This window comes from Rhipicephalus microplus, chromosome 5 (genome assembly GCF_043290135.1).
Source record: "Rhipicephalus microplus isolate Deutch F79 chromosome 5, USDA_Rmic, whole genome shotgun sequence".
Taxonomy (NCBI): Eukaryota; Metazoa; Arthropoda; class Arachnida; order Ixodida; family Ixodidae; genus Rhipicephalus; species Rhipicephalus microplus.
Window position 1 is genome coordinate 185,540,771 of NC_134704.1, and position 25,627 is coordinate 185,566,397.

Sequence of the window (25,627 nt, forward strand, 5' to 3'; positions counted from 1 at the left end):
ACGCGCGACAGGATGGATGGATGAACAGGCGGACGCATGGACGGACGAATGGACGCTTGAACGAATGCAGGACGGACGCACAGATGGATGCATGAGAGGTTGGATGAAAGGATGGACGCATGGAGGGACGCATGAACGAATGCATGAACGGGCGCACAGATGGGCGCACGAGAGGACGGACGGACGGATGGTCACATGGAGGAACGCACGAATGGACGGACGGACGCATGGATGAACAGATGGGCGCACAGACGGACGGACGGAAGCATGTATGAATGGAAGCAAGAACGAACGGACGGCCGGAAGAATGAACAGAAGGACGGATGCTTCTCCCTACTCATCATCATTCACTCTCTGAATATGCTGTGATTTTTAATTTTTATCATACTACAAGTAACGTCCTTTATTATCGCACCGTTTGCAATTTTCAGCCTATATGCATTTCGTTATATGTACAAGTACCGCCCTATACTGCCGGTTCAAGTACTAACGAGAGGTAGCTACATACGATTACCGCGGCACGCCCAGCCCACGCCTTGAGGAATTTCACTCTTGCAAGTGGGGGGGTTCCTGAATGTGAACGGCAATAATTCAGCAGCAAATGACGATGTTCGTACATTCCAATTTTTCAGCAATGCCTTATTTTAATAAACACAGACCCCGTACAGGCTTCAGAGACAAATTGTAGCTTGAGCAAAGACATTTTTCAAGCATGCAGAGCGGAACATCATTTGCTGCGAGAGAAGACAGGAAATCAGACATGAATGGTGTGGCATGAAGCTCTAACAGACAAGGCATGTGTATCAAAGTACAACAGAAGAGCCTTTATTTGCACTTGAAAATGAAGAGCTGCTTTAAACATGCCTCGATGCAGCACAAGAGTTTGATTAGGGGTTTAACGTCTCAAAACCACCATATGATACAAGTCATCATTAACATCAACAAAGACACCATAAAGGCAATGAAGATGACGATTGAATAAAAGCTCGTGGGCGGGTTTGCCACTCCGCTATCTTGGTTCACGGACACTGTGCACTCCGTATGCAATCGGTAAATATATTTCTACCCTCTGCCTACCCTCACCCCTTGACATTTTGGTGGAGGTGGCGGGATTATGAGAGACGCCATAGTGGAGGGCTCCGCAAATTTTGACCACCTGGGGTTCTTTAAATTGCACGCAAATCTGAGCACATGGGCCTACAGCATTCCCGCCTCCATCGAAAATGCAGCCGCCGCCACTGGGATTCGATCTCACGACCTGCGGGTCAGCAGCCGAGTACCTTAGCCACTAGACCACCGTGGCGGAGCCCAACAGAAGAGTAAAGCACAATGAAGCATACAAACAAGAACTGTAGTGCAATGCAGCTTGCCTTATTTCTCTAATATACTGAAATGTTATATCAAAACACACTGCCATTGCCACATTGATACCCCAGAGTTTGCATGTATTGTGGCATGCCGGACGTATAAGAAGCAAGGCACGTGATATTCTAATGAATGTAGTAGTTAAACAGTCTTAAATAGGCATTTTCATTTCACAATAATCCTCGTGTGTTAAGACATTCAGATGGCTGGAGAAACAGTAATACAAAAGTGAAAACACGAAGAAAAATTACAATGACCTAACAGTGTCACTACAACTTGACCAAGCAGAATAGCTGATGTAATTATGTAAAATATTAAGCGCATCACACAATAACATGTCGCCCTGAAACAATGCAACATCAAACAACTGAAAATTGGCACACAAAAGTGGGGCGAACGAGTGATCGTAATCAGAGTTAGCAGAGTTGGAACAGCCAAGTTAGAATCTGGAGCAGTCTTTTGGAGCAGTTTATTTTGCTTTTCCAGCAAGAAAATTTAAATTTGGAGCAGGTTTCAGCAAAAGTAAACGCAGCATTTTTAGCCTGATATTCCAAATTTGCTGTAGTACAACGAATGAGATTGAATTGCACAAAACAAAAAAAAACTTGTGCAGAGAGTATTGAACATCTGCTGATTCATTCAAAATACACGAGAACGATGCTATTGTAATAAAAGCGGTCTGTTCAACGGTCCTACCGCGCTAATAATGCTGCAACTCACCGTAGAATTACCCGAGCTTGCCAAACTGACAGGCGGCCCAGAAATTCGGGGTATTCGTAAAGTAGAAGCCAAAGGTCATGGCGAAAAAAAAGTGATGTAAGATTTTTTTATCGTTTTTTAAGGTCGCGGAAAGTTCATACATTGTTCTGAAAGACTGCCAGCACTAATACTAGTACTCATTAATGTATGGCATCTGCATGCACGAGTACTCAAGAGAAAAAATGTATTGTGTCCTGGGATAGCGAGTACTAGTAGCCACTTCCAAATTATAAAGCATTTTTTGCAGAGCACAGCCATACTGTGCCAAGTGACTAAGAAAGCGTTATGCACGTTTGGAACAAGTTCAGGAATTTTCTTTTAACCACACTACTTTTTTTCTTTTCTTTTGCCTAGAGGTTAGGGTATAGTGAACTAGAAGCTAGGTTTATGGTTGGCGCATCAGTATTGGTTTGCACAATGATGGCCTCGCCACAGTGGACTAGTAGCTAAGGTTCTCGGCTGCGGACCCGCAAGTCGTGGGATCGATTCCCGGGTGTGGCGGCTGCATTTTCGATGGAGGTAGAAATGCTCTAGTCCTGTTTGCTCAGACTTCGGTGTACGTTAAAAAACGGCGGTGATCGAAATTCTCGGAGCCCTGCACTAAGGCGTCTCTCATAATAATACGGTGGTTTTAAGACGTTAAACTACAGACATTGATCTATTGGATTATGATGCACAAGTTTGCGGTAATTACTGGATTTTAAAGTTTTGATAAAATTGACAATACCGAGAAAATATTGAGGCTGCTTCGGCTTTTTATACCCGCTTTGTGCAAAAACAAGAAATTGTATGCAATTAACACATATGGCGCATCTGTTGTACTTTTGAACAAACAAGTATGAATACGAAAATATTATGTAATAGTGTGCTACATACAATAAACATTGGCTGTGTGTACATATGAATGCCTGAGTTGAATGGTCAATTTTGCGCCAAAACCACGACCACACAAACGAACAAAACACATAGACAGGACGGGAACTCACGTGCAGCAGTTTGTACCATATATTCATTAGGATACACACATGCTTAAAATGGTGGTTAGTCGGCACGAAGTACTGCCAGAGATTGCTGTTCCTAAAAAACTAGTGAAGACGTGCCATTGCATCACTATAAATCTTGCTAAACAGATCAAAGAATGCAAAAAGAAGCATGCGTGGTTGTTCACGAAGTGTGCCACTGAAGTGTTCTACGAAATACTCTTGCTCCTTCAGAAAGAGACATGTTAGTCAGATGGGGTGCTGCGTCAATGATCGCCCAAAGAAAAACGCTCTGACGGTAAGGAATAAGGACGGTGCCCATTCCAGCGCGCATGTCACTTGATGTTGATTCACACCACGCGAATTCCTACCACGAGAACTTTTGGAGGCCTTTCACAAAAAACAAGGCATCAATTGAGTTAGCGAAGCTTCACTCAACCTCTATGAGTCGGAAGCACGGTATCTATAGATTATGTGTCCTATAGCGTCATCGGGTGTGTGACGACATGAGAACGTTGCACATGCCTTTACGAGAAGGGGGTTTTTATCAGCCTGTTTCTCCAAGTAATAAACAGTTGCAAATGAGTGGCCGTTCTTTTATGTCTTTCCTTCGTTTGTGTGGTCATTATTTTGGCGCAAAATAAACTAATGTTTATTTCAGACATTCACCAACTATCCCAACAGTTCTACTAGATATGATTTCTACTGCTGCACATGTAAATAACTATAGCACGTGCAGCCGGCTTAGAACTGTGAAAAAAAAGCAGAGTTAAACAGCGCCTGAGAGGAGGCACTTTCAGTATATTTCTTTGTTAATAGAGGGCTTAACAAGCAGGCGACCTTGTGCTGTGTTTATTGCAGACTATTAGTCAATCAACGTTTTAAGTCAGAGACATGTAGGACGTCTCCACTTTATCATACAATTCCGTTAACATTATGCATCTGTACGCAGTTTTCTACACGCACTGTAGTTAATCTTGTGGCAAACTGATAGTCAATCAGGAAAACTAAATAGGTATATAGGTCCCACAGCTTGAAATGAAAGACATTTAGCACGAGAGAAATGTTCCAAAAATGTACAAGATATTTGGTGCACCCTATGAGTACCATCCATCACTGCTACAACTCTTTGAGTGAGGTCGTGGACCCGGAACAGCTGCTTTCAGGTTGTGATAAACAGTCCACTGCATCGTCAGCACCCTGTCTATCGTAGAATACGTAGTGTGCTGTCCTTTCCCTATTCTGCGTGTAAGACATGCACAACATTAGGCTAAATGTTTGAAAACATTGAGCACAATCAGGACCTCATTATGCTGAATCCCATATTAAAGATTTCTAGCTTCCACACTTCAGCTGTACCACTATTCTTTTTTACGTTTACACGGCTCTGTGCATATTAGTGTACGAATAAAATTGCCATGGCTTAGTCTACACTATGGTTCATCGATAATCGTAGTAAAGGTACGTGGTGGCGCAAAAGTGCTCCTCTCTTCAATCCTGCACCTACCAAGAAGGTTGAAATATACTGGGGCGCTCAAATCACACCCTTTATACCAAGAGACCTTGCCTAGCTTGAATACCCTAACCAATAGCCTACTACAATAAGTGATACTAAAAATTATCTGAAACAATTCAGACAAGAGAACCACTATTTATTATTCAGCTTGAAAGAACTTTTTATGACATGTACACATTAGAGATGTGCAATCTTCTACTTGCTTTTTGCATAAAACATCGCGCAAGCTTCAAATTGAGGGGATAAACAGCACTTGTACAATGACAACTGCTACTGTAAACACAGCACAATGTCTTTGTGGAAGCTCGCCTCCAAATCTGTGCTCCAGTTCAATAAATTTGCTATACCGGATAATTTTACATTTTGTCTTTCACAGGCTGCTTATTGGTCTACAAAATGATTACTTCACTTACGAGGCCACGAGACAGCCTGACTACTCTAAAATCAATATGAGATGCTGACGTTATTCTTCTTCAAGTGCATGCATAAGCAGCTCTTTTTCAGGTAATTTTTTTAATTGATGAGAATAGCCATGCAACAGGTAATGTGTCACAAGTAAGTTAAACATATGTTCAATAAGCTCTAAACTGCTAGACATTAAATATGTATCGAATAAAAAATGCACAACCTACTGCAAAGGATGCTAACAGAAGTATATACATGGAGGGCTCATTAGTAGGATTAGTTTGTTTACATTCATAAGAATGAAACATGTAAAGAGAAAACGCCTGAAACAGACAAGTTTTGTTAGGTCTGCCATCTTTCACCCACAGCCACCTTCATCACCCTCTTTAGGTTTTTTTGTGAGCATGATTTTAGCGGCTGACTTTGAAAACCCCATTATCATCTGAAGGTTTTTCTTGGTGTGTGTTGATACACTTTAACCAAGTTTTCTTGTAACCACAGCACCAAAACCATACACCAAGATACTCAGAAATATTCGATTCTACAATATCTAATATTTGGCGCACTACAATGGTGCGAAAATGCAAAAAGATGATGAGTGCAAATGAGTGTGGCTGTTCAAGCTCTTACCGAAGCAGATTAACATTTATATAGCCCGATTATCTACTACATACAAGTATATATATATACAGACCTAACAAGACAAACAAAAACACAAATTGCACAACAAAACAAGGTATTGTAAGAATTCATTGGACGTCATCTTCCTCATCGGTCAATAACCATCATCAGTCTTCGTTCCGTTCCTCTTCGTCATCGGCGCCATCTTGCAGTTGCTTGAATGAAGCGTCAGCTGAACCGTCGTATTTCGAGTGGTGTAAGGTGCTTCCCGATCTCTTCGACCTCTCTCCATCCAAAGCCAGCTCCTGGAGCTCCGTTCAGGACGTCGCTTACGCCAGCAGAGCACCATGGCGCAAGAGCAAGCCCAACCGAACCACTCGCCGGCGCAACCACCCTTCGCCAACCCTAGCCCGGTCAACAACCCCCCTCGGCAGCCTCCAATCTTCTCCTGTCTGCCTGGCGAAGATGTCGAAGACTAGCTCGACAACTATGACCGCGTAGGTGTCTACCACAACTGGAACGAGGCATCGAAATCAGCACGCGTCCAGTTTTACGTCTCTCAGGTTGCCAAGACGTGGTTCCTAAATCATGAGAGTGACTTCCGCGATTGGTCTTTCTTCAAAGACCAGCTGCGACGCATTTTTGGCACATTGACCACCCGTTCAGAAGTTAATCGGAAGAAACTGGCAGAACGCGTTCAACATTGCGGTGAGTCCTACGCTTCCTGTATTGAGGATGTGCTTGCACTTTACCGCCTTATCGACGACACCATGCCAGGTGATCCTGTCCGGCACATTCTGAAGGGTATCGTACTAACCGCTTTCAGCTCCCTCGTCGTGCACAACCCTTCGACGGTTTCCGACGTCATCTCTCTATGCCAACGGCTTGATACCTTGCCGTCAATCCGCCTGCAACCCGACTTCTCTGAGAACCCCCTGGCAAACAGTCTAAATCTCCGATCCATAATTCGAGCCATAATTCGTCAGGAATTTCAAGCCTACAGTTTACCTACTTCTAACAACGTTCCCGCTCCACCCGCTTCTAGCGATCTGCATGGCATTATTAGGGAAGAAATGTCAGGGTTCCAAAGCACCCACCTTGCTCCACAATGCCACCCACCCGCTTCGTATGGACAGATCGATTCAACGCAACCCTCGCTGTCTCAAGTACCACCACCAGGTCGAGAGTTCGACGGAATGCCGTCTGGTCAGGTAAAGGCATTGTTGAATAAAACAGGTCACTGACCAATGTCAAACAAAACAATGACGTTTCGGGACCCGTACGGATCCCTTATTCACAATACGGGTCCCGAAACGTCATTGTTTCGTTTGACATTGGTCAGTGACCTGTTTTATTCAACAGTACCACCACCAGTGTCTGATAACAAACATCTCGCACCTCTAGTCGTCCGTCCACCGAACCCCACCTACCATTCTTCCTGGCGGGCCCCACGGCTTATTTGCTTTGCTACTACTGTGAAATTTGAGGGAATATTTCCAAGGAATGTCGACGCCGGCAGCAAGATTAACGTCGTGGTCATGCCGCTTTTGAACGAGATGACACATGTGCCCGAAACTACTACCGATATGCTGACAGTCCTTTCAACCACCAATCCTCGTCTCCTGTGCGCTTTTCCAACACGACAAACAATACACGTGTCTCCGGACCACACTCTCCTTCGCCACTCCGACGCTCTGTTTTACCACTTCAACCTGTCTTTCAGTTGGCTGCCCAGCGATCAGAAAACTAAACAGTGCAGTTTTTGGAAGGAAAAGTGCATCTCGGTGAAATGACCCGAGTCCTCCTGAACGACCATCAAACATGTTACTGGTGACTGTGCAAGGTGTGCGGGTGTTGGCTTTGTTGGACACTGGAGCAACAATTTCAGTCATGCGTGCCAACTTGTGTTCTCGATTGCGGAAAGTGAAGAGAACCTATCTTGGATCATCTTTGATTGGGGCCAATGGAGTAATAATTATACCATTGACCCAATGTACAGCGCGTGTCTTCATTGATGGTATTCATGATCACATCACCTTCGCTGTCTTAATTTCATATGCTCATGAACTAATTTTAGGTTGTGACTTTCTCTCATCAGCATCTGCATTCATTTCTTGATGAGAACATGTAGTCGAGATCACCGAGAGCGATCACTGCAGCGACCGCGTCGACGGAAAACCATTGCGTTGTTTCACAGCTTTCGATACCATACTGCTCCCTGGTCAGGAACAACTCATCACCATCAGTTCTCCGAATATTGCCAACGGTGGCGTACTTATCACTCTTCCAGCTACTGTCTAGCTCGCGGCTTTGTAGTCCCCTCCAGCCTGATGCGGTTCAAAGACAGTGCTGCGATAATGCTTGGCCTGAACCATACCCCGAAGCCTGTCCTCCTATCTCAAGGTTCTGCAGGGTCGTGTTATATGGATACTCAACCAGTATCTTTGGTCTCTCTTGACGCCTTGAGAGCTCAGCCACAACAAGCCCAGTTGGTTACTTCCTCTTCCTTTGCTCCCAGGATAAATCCTGACCTTTCTGCTTCTCAACATGAGGCGTTGCTAAATTTGCTAACAAAACACCAGGCCTCCTTCGATGCCTATGCTTTGGCACTAGAACAGAACACAGTTGCGCATCATCGCATCGACAATGAAGGTCAAACTGGTGTACGCCGTCGTCCCTACCGAGTCTCCTCGGCGGAGCGCAAAATCATCAAGGAGAACATGACCGATATGCTGAAAAGATACATCATACGACCCTCTACCAGTTCTTGGTCATCACTCGTTGTGCTGGTACAAAAGAAGAATGCATCGGTACGATTTTTTGTTGATTACCGCGTGCTCAACAAGATTACCCGAAAGGATGTATATCTGATGCCTCATATCGATGATGCACTTGATTCCTTGCAAGGCGCCCAATACTTCTCCATCCTTGACCTTTGGTCCGGGTACTGGCAAATACGAATGGACAAAGCAGATAAAGAAAAGACCGCCTTTTCGGCGCCGGACGGTCTTTACGGGTTTAGCGTATTGCCATTCTGCCTATGTAATGCTCCAGCCACATTTGAAAGGATGATCGACACCGTTCTTCGTGGCTTCAAGTGGAAAACTTGTCTATGCTACCTCGATGATATCGTCGTGTTTTCTTCTACTTTTGCTGATCACCTGCAACGCCTAGACCAAGTGCTCACATGTCTCTCCAATGCTGGACTTCAACTAAACACAAAGAAGTGCCCTTTCGGCAGCACAGCTATAAATGTTCTAGGACGTCTCGTTAGTAAAGATGGCATCCAGCCCGATCCGGACAAAATTTCCGCCGTCCTCAACTTTCCGTGTCCCATTCGTTCCAAAGAACTACGCAGTTTTCTTGGACTCGCAACGTACTTTCGCCACTTCATTTGCAACTTTGCTACTATTGCCGCTCCTCTCCACAAGCTCCTTGCTAGTACCGGCTCTTTCGATTCAAATGATCTATGCGAAGCCTCATTTCAAGAACTCAAGCAGGCACTACCTTACCCACCGGTGCTTTGTTATTTCGATGACAAGGCACCTACGACATTACACCCTGATGCTAGTGGACAAGGAATCGGCGCAGTACTCCTCCAGCGCGACCATGCCTTTGTCGAGAAAGTTGTCGCGTACGCAAGCCGCACTCTGACCTCTGCAGAGAAGAGGTACTCGATACTGAGGTACTGAACAAGAGTGCTTGGCTCTTGTGTAGTCCATGCAAAAATTCCGTATTTACATGGTCGACATTTTACGGTGGTGACAGACCACCATGCTCTTTGCTGGTTGTCCACAACCAAAAACTTTTCGGGACGACTTGGCCGCTAGATTCTTCGATTCCCATCATATGACTTTGACGTCATCTACAAGACTGAAAGGCAACACCAAGATGCCGACGCTTTGTCACGATGCCCTTTGTCGCAGTCTTCGGCGCACGTCACATCCCCTTGTCAAATTGGCTATACGGAGGATGCCTCGTCGGTATCATCCATTTCTTCCCTACCTTCATCTACCCGTCCGTCAGTACTTACCATTCACCTGCGAGGCGATTCTTATTGCACTGACATCATCGGTCGGCTTTCCGGCGCTTTATCTTCCCCAACTGCCAGGCTCCGGACACAACCCCGACTATTCAAATTGGAGGACTATGTGCTATATCGATACATATTCCACCCGGAAGGCCACCGATGGGTTCCCGTCGTATCACGCGCACTGCGCACTGAAGTTCTGCGTGCTTTCCATGACGACCCGACGTCAGGACACTTGGGTTACTACAAAGCATACGAGCGCATTCACAGTCGATTCTTCTGGTCAGGTCTTTCCACAACGGTAGCTAAATAAATTGCCTCGTGCGCACTTTGCCAACACCGCAAGCGGCCCACTACTGCTCCAGTCGGGACCCTACAACCACTTCATTGTCCATTAGAGCCATTACCTGTCGTCGGAATCGACCTCGTCGGGCTCCTACCAACTGCATCAGGCGGCGAGAGATGGATCGTCACCGCGGTTGATCACTTGAGCCGGTACGCTGAGACAGCCTCGATCACTTCAGGAACTGCTTCGGAAGTACCAACTTTCCTCTTGAATGCTATTTACCTACGTCACGGAGCCCCTCGTGTTCTTTTGAGCGACCGGGGCAAGGCATTTTTTTCAAGCACGCTCAGTGAAATTCTTCAACCATCAAAAACAGTTCATAAAACAACATCTAGCTATCACCCACAAACCAATGGCTTAACGAAAGTATTTAATCGCACGCTGTGTGACATGCTGTCGATGTATATCCGACCGGACCATTGCAATGGGGATACCATACTTCCCTTTGTCACGTATGCATATAATACGTCAGTTCGAACCACAGGCTATTCTCCATTTTCCCTGGTATACGGACGCCAACCGACATCACCACTCGACGTTTCATTCTTTTCTGGCCCCGTCAACTCTTCACCATTCGTTTGCGACCAGTTTCTATTCCGTGTTGCTCAATGCTATTGTCTTGCCCATGTAAACACCGAAGCTAGCCAAGAAGATCGCAAACATCGTTACGATGCCACTGACCGCGTCGTTCTCTACCGCCCTGGCAACGATGTACTTCTGTGGACTCCTGCGCGAACACCTGGCTTAAGCGAGAAGCTTGAGTAACGCTATCTTGGCCCCTACAAAGTTGTCGAACAGACCTCACCGTTGAACTACCGTGTCACACCTCTTCATGCCACCACTGACCAATGCTGCCGCGGGACAGAGATTGTGCACGTTTCGCGTGTCAAGCCCTATCGTATGCGTTCCATAGCGTAATTCACGGCCAAGCTGGCTGCTTCCGCCGACGGGGGAAGTTAGTGTAAGAATTCATTTAACGTCATCTTCCTCATCAGTTAATAACCATTATCAGTCTTCGTTCCGTTCCTCTTCATCATCGGTGACATCTTGCTGTTGCTTGAATAAAGCGTCAGCTAAACCGTCGTATTTCAGTATATATAATTTATTTGGTTAGTTACACAATTTTCAACAAAACACATGTCACATCGTTGCACAGCACAGCCATCAAAGATGCACTGATACAAATTTTAAATATTTTCTAATTTTCGCTTTAAACAGCATATTTACTCGCATTATAAACGCACCCCTAACCTCAGCCGTTATAATCTAGATTTTTTTCACCCGCGTAATAAACGCACTCTTACATTTGTCAACTGCAGTCCCGCTAACTGACAACTAGCACCTCCTTGCCCGTTTGTTTCTTTAGCTTTTTATTTGCCACTCCTTTCGGGCACCTAGGCTTCCTGAGCCCCCCTTCTCTCACCCACTGCCACGTGCCCAAAGGTCTATCTGTGCATAGCACACCTCCTGTTTTTTTTTAACGTTTGCCACAGCAGACTCCACGAACGCTGCGAGTGTGGAGACATTGCAACTGATAAGCACACAGTGAGCGAAAGTCACAGAACTGTTCATGCCAAGAGACGGCCACTTTCTGCAAATACGAAAATTTACTCATGTGAACACCAAGACAGTAATGCGCTTATCGAAGGTTTGTTTTTTATGCTTGGTTGGTAGCTTGGTGAAATGGCAACGGCGTCATCGCAGTCGACGTGCTAGGTTGTCATGAAGTTGGCAATGTGGGTCGTAGTGCACACGTCTGGGCACCCTTGAGATCACAGCAGTTACCACTGTTGCCGTTAAACGATTGCGAGAAAAGAAAGGCGTGAAACACTTTCATGGAGTGCGTGGTGGCGTAGAAGCGCACACATTTGTTCTAGTTATTTCTCTTAGGCAGTGAAGGCGATGTTTCGGATTACTTATCGCCGCAACTGCACTACTAGATTTCGGCGGAGTTAAGCAGTATCGCGGAGAAATCGTGAGTTGGCACGCACGCACTTCTGCACTTCGTTGTTCACAAGCACGAAGCCCTAACTTTTCAGCAATAGCACCAAATCCAAAAGCGTTGGCCAGGTAGATACCAGCGTATACTCCGTTGAATGCTCGATCGGAAACACCCAGCTTGCGGCGCGCAAGAACTTCAACGAACGCCATGAACAGTGGACCCGCATTCCGCCGCACCGAAGTCGTCCTTCCGTACTTGCCGACGCGCCACATATTTTGAGGTTGCAGTGACGCGTACTTTGTCTTCTGTACGCGCGAGCTACACCACGGAAACCGTAGAAGTACACGACCAGGACAAATCAAGGAATCGTTGAACAATCTGCCACCGTAAGCCTGCAGCAAACATGCACACACGTTGCATCCCAATTCAAAGCGTGCCTGTTGACGATAACAATGCGCAGTTGTCTCAAAACCTAGAAACCAAAACTCAAATTTATTTCAGCACTGTTTTAAGATATAATTTCTAAGCTATGCCAAGCAACTATGTTATGGCATATTATTTTATGTCTGGAAACGTATTCATTTGCTAGCAGAGCTTTAAAGCTCCCCTCCCTCTCGTTTTTTTTTTTTTTGCTGCTGACGTGTGCAGGTGGCAAATGCGTTGCCTTCGAGATGCACACTTTTCTTTTCCTGATTGAGGCGTCATTGTGGCATCATTTCGACAAGTCAGAATTCAAATTTGCTGTGTGTGCCTCATATATATATATATATATATATATATATATATATATATATATATATATATATATATATATATATATATATATATATATATATATATATATATATATAAATCGGCTTGAGCGGACAAACGTACGAAAAGTTTTATTACTCCTACGTTTCGGCCGTGGTCCGGCGTTCCCTGCCGAAGGACGGACCCCGGCCGAAACGTAAGAGTAATCAAAGTTTTCTTACGTTTGTCCGCTCAAGCTGATTTCTATTTATCACTCGATTCACAGAAAACACTCGCTTGATATATATATATATATATATATATATATATCTATATATATATATATATATATATATATATATATATATATATGTGTGTGTGTGTGTGTGTGTGTGTGTGTGTGTGTGTGTGTGTGTGTGTGCGTGTGTGTGCGCGCGCGCGCGCGTGTGTGTGTGTGTGTGTGTGTGTGTGTGTGTGTGTGACGTATGAAGCGATTGTTGGTAGAGGCCGAGGAGGAAGAACTGCAGAATAGAAGAAACATGGAGTATGAGCCGGGCCACGTCTCCCAGTCATCATAGCGTCACATGAGTCGACAGGATGAATACCTGGTCGCCGCTCATCAGCCACACATCATTCACGAAGCCACCGACAATACGCCTCAACTGAATATCGACCACAGAAGAGGTAATCTCAGGCGCAAGCAGTTACCGGCATCGTGGCAGAACCATTGACCGACCATCCCATCCCCAATTACACCGGAGCAGCGGAAGATGGACCTGTACAGGACTGGTTCGACCTGTTCGAGCTCCACGCTACCACTGCATCTTGGTCGGAACGGCAAATGGTTTCGAACTTCAGTGACTATGTCACCGGTGAGGCATTTAAATTTTATCTCACCCACAAATTCGAGGACGATGAGTCTTGCCAAAAGATAAAATAAGAAATGATCGTCTGGTTTCTAGACTATAATGAAGATTCGATTAGTACACGCACTTTCGGTGCATTGAAACTCAGTGATCGCAGTCATAAGCAGCCCTCACGCATTCGAGCACAGAGCATGAATTTACAATTCCCGTCAGGTAAAGTTAGCCACATGCTCCCGGAAAGACCACGCGGTCGTTCCACCTGGTTCCTCATCCGCGGAAATATCACCAATGCTTAACTCTTCGCTGCATAAAAGAATTGAATCCACTATTTATGATCGAGATGCATTTAATACTTCATGCTACATGCATACTTTGCAAACTGACTTGGCATCACCTGTCATCAACGTTACTCGTAAACCTGATGAAGCACCTCTTAAGATCGTTGCATTTACGCATGACGAGTTAGTAAGTCCGCACGAAACCAAACCAGACAACGAGTGTTCACAGAAATCTCGTTCGTTCAAATTATTCAGTTCAGCAGTTGCACAAAGACAGAAGCATTCACAATTAGCATCTTGTGAAGAAAAGTCTTCTGCAGAAGCGTCTAGTGTTCATCAGTCACAAGGTCGAAGCAACGCAGAAGACTCAGACGCGTTGCACATCAAACGCTGCCAAGCGCAAGAGGTTTTCGTAGTGAACAGTGCAAAGGAAGCCTCCAAAGACCTTTTTGTCGATTATAGTGCACCACTTTCATTTTTTTTCGAGAATCACGACAACCCAACGACTACCAACTATTTACTGGTCACATCAACTATCAGAGAAAAGCGGGTTCATGTTCATAAAGAAGCACCACCTCGTAAGACTCCGCAACATCAGCAGTGTCGTCAAGAACTCAAATAACTCCGGAAACTACGACAGTTACTTCGAGCACAACGACGAACTAAAATGAGATCACAAGCAGAATTGTGGCTTAGGGATGTTCGTCAAGAACGACGCCAAGTAAAGGAAAGACCAACTCAACATCTGAGCCATATTCGTAGAAAGAAACGTCAAGGAATTCTTCTGTACCACATATCAAGGCATCATGCGCAATCCTATTGACGGAGATACCATCACAGAAAACCACTAAGCAGACTGAACGCTACCATTTTCAAAATGCAGGAACAGAAACATCGTATCAACAACTTCGGTTCTAGCAAACGCAAGCTGGAAGCAATGCTTCTGTCTCAGTCACGACACAGAATGCAGCGTCCAAGACAGAAAATTCGGCGCCTACGACGCCCCACCTTCAAATGCTACAAGGACGTCCAGCCTCGTTTGTTCTTCGCAGCTGCTGAAGCCGTGTCATAGTCAGTGCAGTTTTGCAGGACGCAGTTATTATCTCTAGAATGCCACAGTCAGCCTCGCCCACCAGAACCCCTGCGTTAACCGGACTGCTGCACTCTTCCCTGATGTTTGAAAGTTTACGGAACTTCTCTGGAGCAAAGAACCAATTGTGAATTTTGACATTTATGGCTTCTCAACCACCCCTAGTTGACTTTTTCTTGTTCGTAATCCATGCCTTTTTTTGGGGGGAGGAGGAATCGTGTGACGTATCAAGCGATTGTTGGTAGAGGCCGAGGAGGAAGAAGTGCAGAATAGAATAAACATGGAGTATGAGTGGGGCCACGTCTCCCAGTCATCATAGCTTCACACACACACACACACACACACACACACACACACACACACACACACACACACACACACACATATATATATATATATATATATATATATATATATATATATATATATATATATATATATATATATATATATATATATATATATATATATATATATATATATATATATATATATATATATATATATATATATATATATATATATATATATTAAGCAAGTTAGGGAAGGGAGGCGAGGAGGTTTTTGCGTATTTGACACATCTTCGCCCCCTGTTTCTGTTAGTTTGACGAGCCTTTTTTTATTTGAAATAGGCCAAATCTAGAACCAAAACAACTTCCAATAACCCTACATTGACGCATACATGCTATCAAATTTTTAGAGGATAGTTGATAGTATGTATAAGCCAATGGAGTCTCATTTAAGCTATTTTCGGGTCAGGATTTCGCTCATAAAAAAAAAGCTTTCGATTTGGATCCGCACGTATGCAACCTCAAGCAAAAATGTACATACAGATGGGTCAGGCCCCCTTCTTTCATCTTTCTATCCCCGTCCATGCATAAATCGTAGCAACACCCCTGCTGTGCTATCAGCTTCTTTTAAATAACATTCTGCCATTCAGCAATCACTGCTAAGAACCTAGGAAGTGTGTTTTTTTTTTTACCGACAAAGTATGAACGCAGCTTGAGTTTATTCTATGTGTGGAATTTCATGCGAGGGCATGAATGTGCGATATATCAGTGCATTCTAACGCCATACTATCAACTGTCAATTACATTGCCGCAAGTTGTCAACTGCTCTCCCTCCTTGTGGCACAAGTACACTGCACTAGTGTCACCTGCTATCGTTCACACGTATATTGTACGGCGCGCAAGTGTTCCTATCAAGGCAAAAAAAGCAGTAAGGGCCCACAGAGTGGTGCGTCCCATTGAACGAGTTCACTCGTTCTTAGCGGATGTGCGCCAAGCTTATCCTGCGGTGTGGCATGCGTGCACAGCAGCTGCATCAGATTGAGCTCAGCCAGTTCAATGTAAACATGCCTAGTTCCAAGGTAATACGAACACTGCATACAGTCAATTTGAGCTGATTTATGATCGTATGCCTAAATAGAACTCACTGAACAAATCAGTGACTTGCGGAATGACGCGAAATTTTTAGTGTGAAGAAATATTTGCATCCCTTTATAAACAAAAAGGCGCTCTGTTAAGAACATCTTTGTGTGATTTGAAATCAGAACGCGCGCACAATGCCCTATCTAAAACACAGCATAAAATTGATTTAGGTTCTGTTTAAGCACAACATAATCTCTTTTAGCGATGTCTCTGTGATAAGTTGTGATGAGTGGACAAGAGCTGCAGAAAAATATTTTCAGTAGGAATAGCAAAAAGTCCACCCATGAAGTAAGTCGTTGAACATGTGAGGAATCTTCTGAATAATGTAAATATAGGGTGGTGCATTATGTATAAAATAGAGTGCGATATCTATTGGCGAGTGAAACTTGAAATGAAAAAATATACCAAAACATGGATTTTTTTCACCAAACGTTTGGCATGTGGTTGGATTGCATCCGTTAAGATCTGATATGTATTGATGCTCCAAAATGTATAAATACGAGATAGGTGTAACATTCAAGGAAACACCTTTGGGTGTAATTTGTGAACATACACCTCTATTACGCCCAAAAATGACAAATGGGTGTACGAAGGGTGAGGTTACGTAAGTTACACCCTTCCAGATAATTTTGGCAGAAATTAAATATGTAACATGGGTGTTTTATGAAACATCCACCCTTGAAGGTGTTAAATAGTTTGCAGTGTAGTTATCAGAGCCATCAGATATCAGCTAACCCATGCAGTTATTGAGGCCGAATTGAATAATATGCTGACAGATAAGCGTAACTCCAAATCGTTGGTTGGCCTTTCACCTAATGAGTTAGTCTATTTACACAAAGATTTGCTAAGTGCTTACACAATTTGCTAAGTGCTTGTAATGACTATATTTTAAAATCGATGCCGCCTATATGCATGGTTCCCTGTTCTCGAAGTAAAAATTGTTGCAAGTTGGTGCCTGTGTGTCACATTTTTCTTTGTCCGTGTTTTTTCGTGTGCTAAAAAACTGCACTTTGGCCGACCAACACGGCCAGAACGCGACATTATAAGGAGCCACCTATCCTTTTTAATCGAGTGGCTCTGAAAGAGAAAAAACGTAAAAAAAGGGCTTTGCCCAATCTCAAGAGAGGTTGATTCAACCGCGCTGCACAAAGATCGGGAGTGGGTGGAAAAAGAAAGCAAGAGAGAGGGTAAAAAGAGCCCTGCCCTGTCCACGCGCGTGCGTCGCCTCTCAGCCAAAGAAAGCCGTCAAGCAGGTCGACAGGGAAAAGAGGGGTATAAACAAACATCAAGTGACGGGCTTACAGGTGCGCAAAACGTTTGGCGGTGTAGGAACATTCACCCTACACAACGTCCACATGGCGAGAGCATGACTCTTATAAACAGTCAACAACTTTTGAAGAACAGTGCCGACAGCTCATTTGTGCGAGGATTGATGTTTGCAGGGCCATTGCAGAAGTCTGGGCACCAGGACAGGCCCGCGTGGCAATGTGCAAGCAGCAACTATGCACCGAGGTTCCGGTAGCCTTACGAGCCAAATTTCAGCGACCACGACAATATGGTGGCTTATTCTATAGCCAGAAGAAAGGAAGTGGTGTTGTAGGCAAAGTAGCTTCAACGAGGCAATGACGGAACCGCGTTGGCCGAGGCTGACGCTCGCTTTAGGCGGAAGTTTTTGAGCTGCTTCTGCTGTGACGTCTGGAGCAACCTGTGGCCGCAGGTTTCAATTTCTCTGTTTGACCATCAGTCCGGAGTCCTTGAGTGGTTATTTTTTTAATATTGATTGGTTGTGGTGCTAGCCATGATACACAAACATCTTTCATCACTTGGGTGCAGCATCGAAAACACAGACCTTGTTAACCACTGAGTTGCCATAGCTCAAACCATATGTTCAGCTTTACTTGACCCAGTAATCTCCACCTTATATCTGATACATGTAATATACCATCTCAACAAAGCTACTAAAAGCTACTATGGACATGACAATAAGCAGCTATTTAAGGCTTGTCATGTTATGATGAAGACACAGTGACCTACATGGCAGGTCGCGGGTTCTAATCCCAGCTGCGGTGGCTGCATTTCCGATGGAGGTGGAAATGTTGTAGGCCCATGTGCTCAGATTTGGGTGCACGTTAAAGAACCCCAGGTGGTCAAAATTTCCGGAGTCCTTCACTACGGTGTCTCTCATAATCATATGGTGGTTTTGGGACGTTAAACCCCACACATCAATCAATCAATCGATCAATCAACAGTGGCCTACATATTATACAATAGTAATTATTATTTACAATATTACCTAATAAGCTATGCCCAATAAACTATTCTCATATTTCTTAAATGAATTGTACAAGAAGAGTAGAACAGTCAGCATTTTCTCGCAATTTTTCTGAAGGCATAACTGTTCGTGCGCACCACAGGGTTAATCCTTCACTTAGTAATAGGCTTTCTCAGCAGCAACTTCAAGCGTGCCTGGGAGAGTTCCAGTAAGCTCGCTTTATTTACTTCCAGGTGCCGAGAAGTTGAATCCACGAATCGAAAACAACGTGCTGTTCTCGCCGCATGCAAAAGTCAACGTGCCGGTCTGCTCAATATACACAGTGGTCAAGGCATTCCTGAGCTCGGCTGGATCAAAGCTTGCAGCGGTGAGCGTATGCATATACCAGCTTACAGCCTTGCACTACACAGGACGAAGTAGGAGTACTGCTAGGCATACACTGATGAATTATCCCTAAAGTTATGCAAAAAATAATCACTTTCTTTTCCTAGAAACTATGGGTAGCTCATACGCTGTTTCCTGAATGGTAAAGCTCCTGTGACAGAACTTGAAATAGGCTATGATAACACACACGCCCATGCACACACACGCACGCAATAGCGCCCAAACACACGCACAGGCAGGCGCACGCACGTGGCTGGAACATGAGGGCAATGACGACACTAAAGAACGATTTAGTAAAGAAAGTGTCTTTTTGTCCCACAATAGTAATCGTCGTCTGGCTTGCTTGAGCGTCCTTTCTTGAAAACTCGGCGCTGGCCACTTTATATCACGGTGATAACGCATGTCATTCGTGACCTGAATGTGCTGGCAGTGTAGTGGCAGGGCAGAAAAAAAGGAACGCAAGATACTGGCATGCGAAAAGACGTGTACCAAGAAGTTTTAAAAAATTAAGGATAGAATTAACAGACAGGACGTTGGATTTTTTTTCTTTCTTGATGGTACACTCACCAAGGCTCAGAAAAGAGCCCAATTGCTAAGGCTCTCCGGTACACTGGCCGGCAGAAGAATACTCAAACAGATTGGGCTCAACCGCCTCACTCACAAGCCGAACTACACCAGATCGCCACGGAAATTGAAACCATATTCACGTCATCCCCATCCCACGCAATTCTCACCCAGTCCACTATGCCGGAAGGCGTATCTTGTTCCGAGATGGCACCAATGCCTGTTTCGTCGATTCAGCGGAAAACAGAGAACAAGACGCCTTCGAGGCCCTAGTAGTCAATGCGCAGTGCCACGTCGTGAACTGTGCACCATTGTGGTCCTCCAAACCTGAAGAGGCTGAACAGGTCGCCATCGTGCTCGCAATGCTCGATGACCGCAGATAGGAGGTGTATAGTGACTCAAAAGCAGCCATGGAACCCTTGGGTATGGGTAGCATTTCCCGGTTAGCTCTCCGTGTACTACAAACCACCGATCGTGTTTCCTATTTTTGCACTGGCTCCCCGCGTACATTGTGGAGGTAGAGGGAGTTCCCGTAAACCAAAACGTGGTCGCGAACAAAGCCGCGCGAGGATTGACAGACCGCACTGCTTCAGACACCCTACCTTACCCCGGCCACAGGGACCCACTGTACTTGTATAAAAAAGTGACTGAATTTTTTTGTCCTGCGTGACGGTTTTACCGTCTTTCGCACCCTAAACTCACAGACCCTAAGCAGTCACCCTTCAGCTACTCCAGACCAAATCCTATCCAAGTCCTGCGTTACTTCACGACATATACCTTGACGTCTTACCGAAAGACCTGTGCTCGGCATGTGGTGAGACAGCCACATTACCACATATACACAGCACGCGACAAGACATGAACTCCAAGCTTCACCCTGGAGAAGTGGGAGATGCTCTTGCGCAGCCTCGCTCTCACTGATCAGCTCACGACTGTCCAGCGTGCCCGCGAGGTGGCCAGCAGGCTCGGCTTGCTGGTACATTAAGTGGGACTGCACCTCGTGCGTGACCAACGCCTCCTAAAAAATTATGCCTGGAACGTAAGCCGCGAACGTGCTTCCCTACCCTCTGATATTACTTTCCTCCTTCGTTACGAAGGCTAGCGTCTCTGACGGTCACCCCCTGCGAACACAGCAATGCTCTCACAGTTGCTTCCGAGCAGCCGTGATGTCACGTGACAGAGCGGTACGGTAATGTCACGTGACTGAGCGGTACGGAGGTGAGCGGTCTCACACGGTGGCTGGTCGCAACGCAAGGCAGGAGGCATGGTCTCCGAGATGGTGTGCTGTCAGGAGGCTCCTGATTGAAAAGAGAGTGACGTTCCAGGCATAACTTTTCTCGGAGGCGTTGGCGTGTCTCAGCCGCGTTCCGCAGGTCTAACATAAAGCTGTTTTCATTCCTTCTTTGATGGTATATGTCTTCTTTGTGTTTCAACAAGCATGTACCAACTAGCACATCAAAAAAGGTTTATTAGGCGCAAGAGTTTTGTGGACCAAAATTTGTTTTGTGCACCAACAAGATGCTGTTTTTATGTTATGTTTTCTTATAGTAGAGCATCGTCTAGCTCTGTGCGAATCTTTTTCTTTCGCTTTTTTTCTTTCTTTTCTTGCGCTGCAGTGTTTTGTAAGCACATAAGTTCCAACGAACCCAGTGCATTGCTTTAATTCTGCGAAGATGGCAGGAAACAAGTACAATGCAGAATAAGGATCATATCGTTTAGCGCCTATTAGTTTACTATTGATTTGTCACAATGTCTGAAATTCACTAGATTAGAAATTGTCAGAGCTCAAAAAACCTCTACAGTTCATATTACAGTGTCTTACACATTCAACGCGACAGTAATGAGCGCGACAAGATTGCTGGAGTCATTGTCGGCGTCCTAAAATGCCCTTTAGTACATTTTCATAGGCAGCACGTTTAATTTATTGGATGCCTAGCCTTAGAGGTACAGAAATAAATGCGGAAAGTTATGCAATGACGGGCTGCAGCGGCGTTTTTCTAACATGAACTTTAAACATGTTGAAAAATTTTACACTCTTAGAAAAAAATATTTTGACACCTCTGGCGTAGTCTTGGCTCTCCCTGCATATGGCTATCTTAAAAGAAGTACGTTGAGCATTGTGGGTCACACGTAACATGAAATTCAGAAGAAAGTTTCCAATACCCTTCGCTTATTACGCTCAATCGAAATGCACCCGCATTTTGGTGGAGTGCAATGCTACGAAGTCCCGCCGACTTAGTTTTCAAGACTCGTTAATGACCCTTCAATAGTTAAAACGGATCCGGAATCTCTTGCCACTGCGTGCATTATACATAGTGGTTCCCGCGCGGAAAAGTTTCAGGCCTATTCTTGATGTTCCGCGTAGGTGGACTACCACCGCAGCTACACGCGCCAGAACCTACTGCATGCTATCGAACGCTACGCGGCGGGCTTCCAGTCACTGGGCGTGCGCAAAGGACACCACGTGTGCATTCACATGCGCACTTCAGTCGACGCATTCGTCACCTCCTTTGCCCTCATATTTGCTGGTGCCACCGTCATCCTTTGCAATACCTCTCTCAAGCACCGTGAGTACCCATTGATATTTTGAATATGCAGGAGGTTGGTGCTTCTTCGTTATAAAATCACTAGTTAATAGTTCTCCACAGCGGTTGCGTTTCAGACTCCGGGTTATAGTAGTACCTCATTGGTAATTCTAACTACGGAATTTAAGCGACATCTTCAGTTCAACCAAACATGGAGTGCAAGTAACGGAATGGCTTCTTCCTTGCGCCTGAACAATCCCACGGCTAACCGTTTTGATTTCCACGTCGTTTTAAAATCTTAACACCTTCTGCAACCTAGCATCACAGAGTGCATAAGTAAAATCCGCTTTCTCGAGAGGAAGACAGCCTCCGCTTGCCGCCGACTAGAATACGAGTGTGTCGACAAATTTGGAAGCAAAGAGCTGCGCGTAACTTCCATGAAGGTTCGCGCGCAAGCCAAAATAAAGTGGTACATGGATCTAAGCTGCAGAAAAAGCTAATTCATCGAAACCATCCTTTCATGTTTACAATGCGCAGTTCTGCACAGCTCGGCACGCATATCAAATGAAGCAGCAGAAGGTGCGCATCAGTGTGATAAAGCCATCTATTTCATCATCATCATTATCATCATCATCGGCCTGACTACGTCTACTGCAGAACAAAAGCCTCTCCCATGTTCCACCAGTCAACTGGGTCCTGTGCTTTCTGCTGCCATTTTATACCCGCAAACTTCTTAATCTCATCTGCCCACCTAACTATCTGTCTTCCCATCACACCCTTACCTTCTCTGGGAATCCAGTTAGTCACCCTTAATGACCAGTGGTTATCCTGTCTACGCGCTTCATGCCCAGCCCACGTCCATTTCTTCTTCTTGATTTCAAATATGATATTCTTAACCCCGGTTTGTTCCCTGATGAACTCTCCTCTCTTCTTGTCTCGTAAGGTTACACCTACCATTTTTCTTTCCATTGCTCGCTGCGCCTTCATCAGTTTAGCTGAACCCCCTTTGTTAGTGTTCAGGTCTTTGCTCCGTAGCTGAGTAATGACAGGATTAAGCTGTTATGTTTTCTCCTCTTGCGAGATAGTGGCAATCTACCTTTCATGATTTGAGAGTACTTGCCAAATGTTCTCCAACCGATTCTTATTTTTCTAGTTACTTCAATCTCGCGGTTCGTTTCTGCGGTTATTACCTGTCTTAAGCAGTCATAGTCATTTACAACTTCTAGAGCAGTATCACCTATCTCGAAGTGCTGTTCTCTTCCGAGGTTGTTGCACACTACCTTCGTTTTCTATACATTAATTGGAAGACCTACCTTTTTGCTGTCCTTGTCTAACTACGTCACCATGAGTTGCGATTAGTCACCTGAGTTACTCAGCAATGTAACGTCATAGGCTAAACGCAGATTACTAATGTACTCCCCATTAACTTTTATTCTTAACTCTTCACATTATAAGCCTCTGAAAACTTCCAGTAAGCACGTGGTAAATAGCATTGGAGTGATTGTATCCCCTGCCTTACACCTTTCATGATTGCTATTTTGTTCCTTTTTTTATGAACCACTATAGTAGCAGTTGATCCCCTGCATGACTGCTGATATTGTCGTGGTGTAGCCAGAACAAAAGACAGATACAACTTGCGACTATGAAACAGCGTGTTTCAGAATCAACTGAGCAGCGAAGGCCTCTTCTACGTATATACACGTGTCACTTGTCCCACCTTATAGGCATCGCCCTGATGCTACATCCGAGCGACCGTGGTAGGAAAACGCAGTCCATCACCTACTAATGGCTTCATGGGTACCACATGTACCAGCTAAGACCGTTGGGGTTGACGCCTCGTGCAAGAGAGACTGTCGGGCACGACCTCGTAGATGACGTCACTTGACTTTTGCGGTACTCTATATGGTCTGAAGTATCACCTTAAGAGTTTCTCGGACAGTCCACGTCTTCGTATGGGTGTCCGAACCCACACTCGGTCACCGGCTTCGTAGGGTACTGCTCTCCGGAGGGCATTGTAGTGACCTGCGTCGTATTTTGTTGCTGGCGGATTCTCAAGCCTGCGAGCTGCCTGGCTTCTTCCGCGCGTTCGGTATATATGTTGGCGCCCGTGTCATTGTCGTCCCATTCATGTGGTAAACTGGCGTCTAGCATTGTCCGTGCCTCCCGGCTTTAAACAAGGCTGAATGGAATCATGTGAAGCGATTTTGCTTGGCTGTATTGTACGCGAACGTAATATAGCGCAAGATCTCTTCCCAATTTTTGTGTCGAACGTCCACGTACATCGACAGCATGTCTTCAATCGTCTTGTTCAGGCGCTCTGTCAGTCCGTTCATCTGCGAGTGGTAGGCAGTGGTCTTTAGATGTCTGGTTCCACTTCCCATCAAGACGTGCTCAAGAAGAGCCACCGTGAATGCAGGCCAGCGGTCTGTTGATATGACGGTTGGTGCACCATGTCGCAGTACAATTTCCATGAAAAATTTGGCTACCTCCGCTGTTGTGCTTCGTTGGATAGTCTTCGTTTCGGCGTACCGGGTAGAGTAATCCGTCGCGACGATAACTCAGCAGTTGTCTGCAGCAGTATAAAGTGGACCTAAAGTTTCCATTCCCATCTGGTCAAATGGTGTACTTGAGACCTGAACAGCTAGCAGCAGGCCGGCTGGTTTAGTCTGAGGAGACTTATGTCACTGGCAGTTCAAACAAGTAAGAATGTGTTGCTTCACGGCAGCGGTGAGCCTTGGCCAGTAATATATTTGCTGAACTCTCGCCAATGTGTGCGTGTAGTCTAAGTGACCAGAAGTCAAGTCGTTGTGACAAGCGTGAAGTACTCCAGTGTAGAGAGCTGCCGGGATGACAAGCAAGTAGGAAAATCCGATCGACAAAAAATTTCTTTTGTATAGGACGCTCTTTTGTACGGAAAACGACGGCAATATTCTTGAAAAAACTTTGGGTGCACTCTGAGATCACCCTTCTAAGTAATTATTCAAACCAAGGAACCCAGACTCATCACGTTGTTGTTGGACAATGGTACACGTATCATGGACCCCAAAAATGCAGTTTCATCCTTATCAGGTAGGGAAGCTGACTGTATTGGTGATCGGGACAGGCAGTCGGCGTCCATATGTCGCTTTCCCGACTTGTGTACGACCATCTTGTCAAACTCTTGCAGTCTTAGGCTCCAACGCGCTAATCGGCCGTTGGCAACTTTTAGATTAGTTAACCAGCAAAGAGATCGATGGTCACTAATAACTTTAAAGTGCCAGCCGTACAAGTACGGGTGAAATTTCGTTACTGCCCATACTACGGCAAGGCAATCTTTCTCTGTTGTTGTATAGTTAGTCTCTGCTCGTGTGAGCCTTCGGCTTGCGTAGGCGATCATTAATTCTGTGTCCTCTTGCCGTTGCTCAAGCACAGTCCCCAGACCTACATTGCTAGCGTCTGTATGAAGCATCGTCGGGGCTTCTTCGTCGAAGTGGGCAAGCACCGGGGGCGTTTGAAGGCGTCGACGCAGGTCATTAAAGGCAG

At 45.2% G+C, this 25,627-nt stretch overlaps 1 protein-coding gene across 2 annotated transcripts in view; it reads left to right on the forward strand.

Moving 5' to 3' along the window:
• Window positions 1-25,627, forward strand: part of LOC119173602 (uncharacterized) — a 412,987-nt gene that overhangs the window by 93,345 nt on the left and 294,015 nt on the right. For both annotated transcript variants that reach the window (XM_075896291.1, XM_075896292.1), the window contains exons 3-4: window positions 18,866-18,999; window positions 21,946-22,147. In XM_075896291.1, the coding sequence (XP_075752406.1) occupies window positions 18,866-18,999; window positions 21,946-22,147 (336 nt within the window). The remainder of the gene's footprint in view (window positions 1-18,865; window positions 19,000-21,945; window positions 22,148-25,627) is intronic.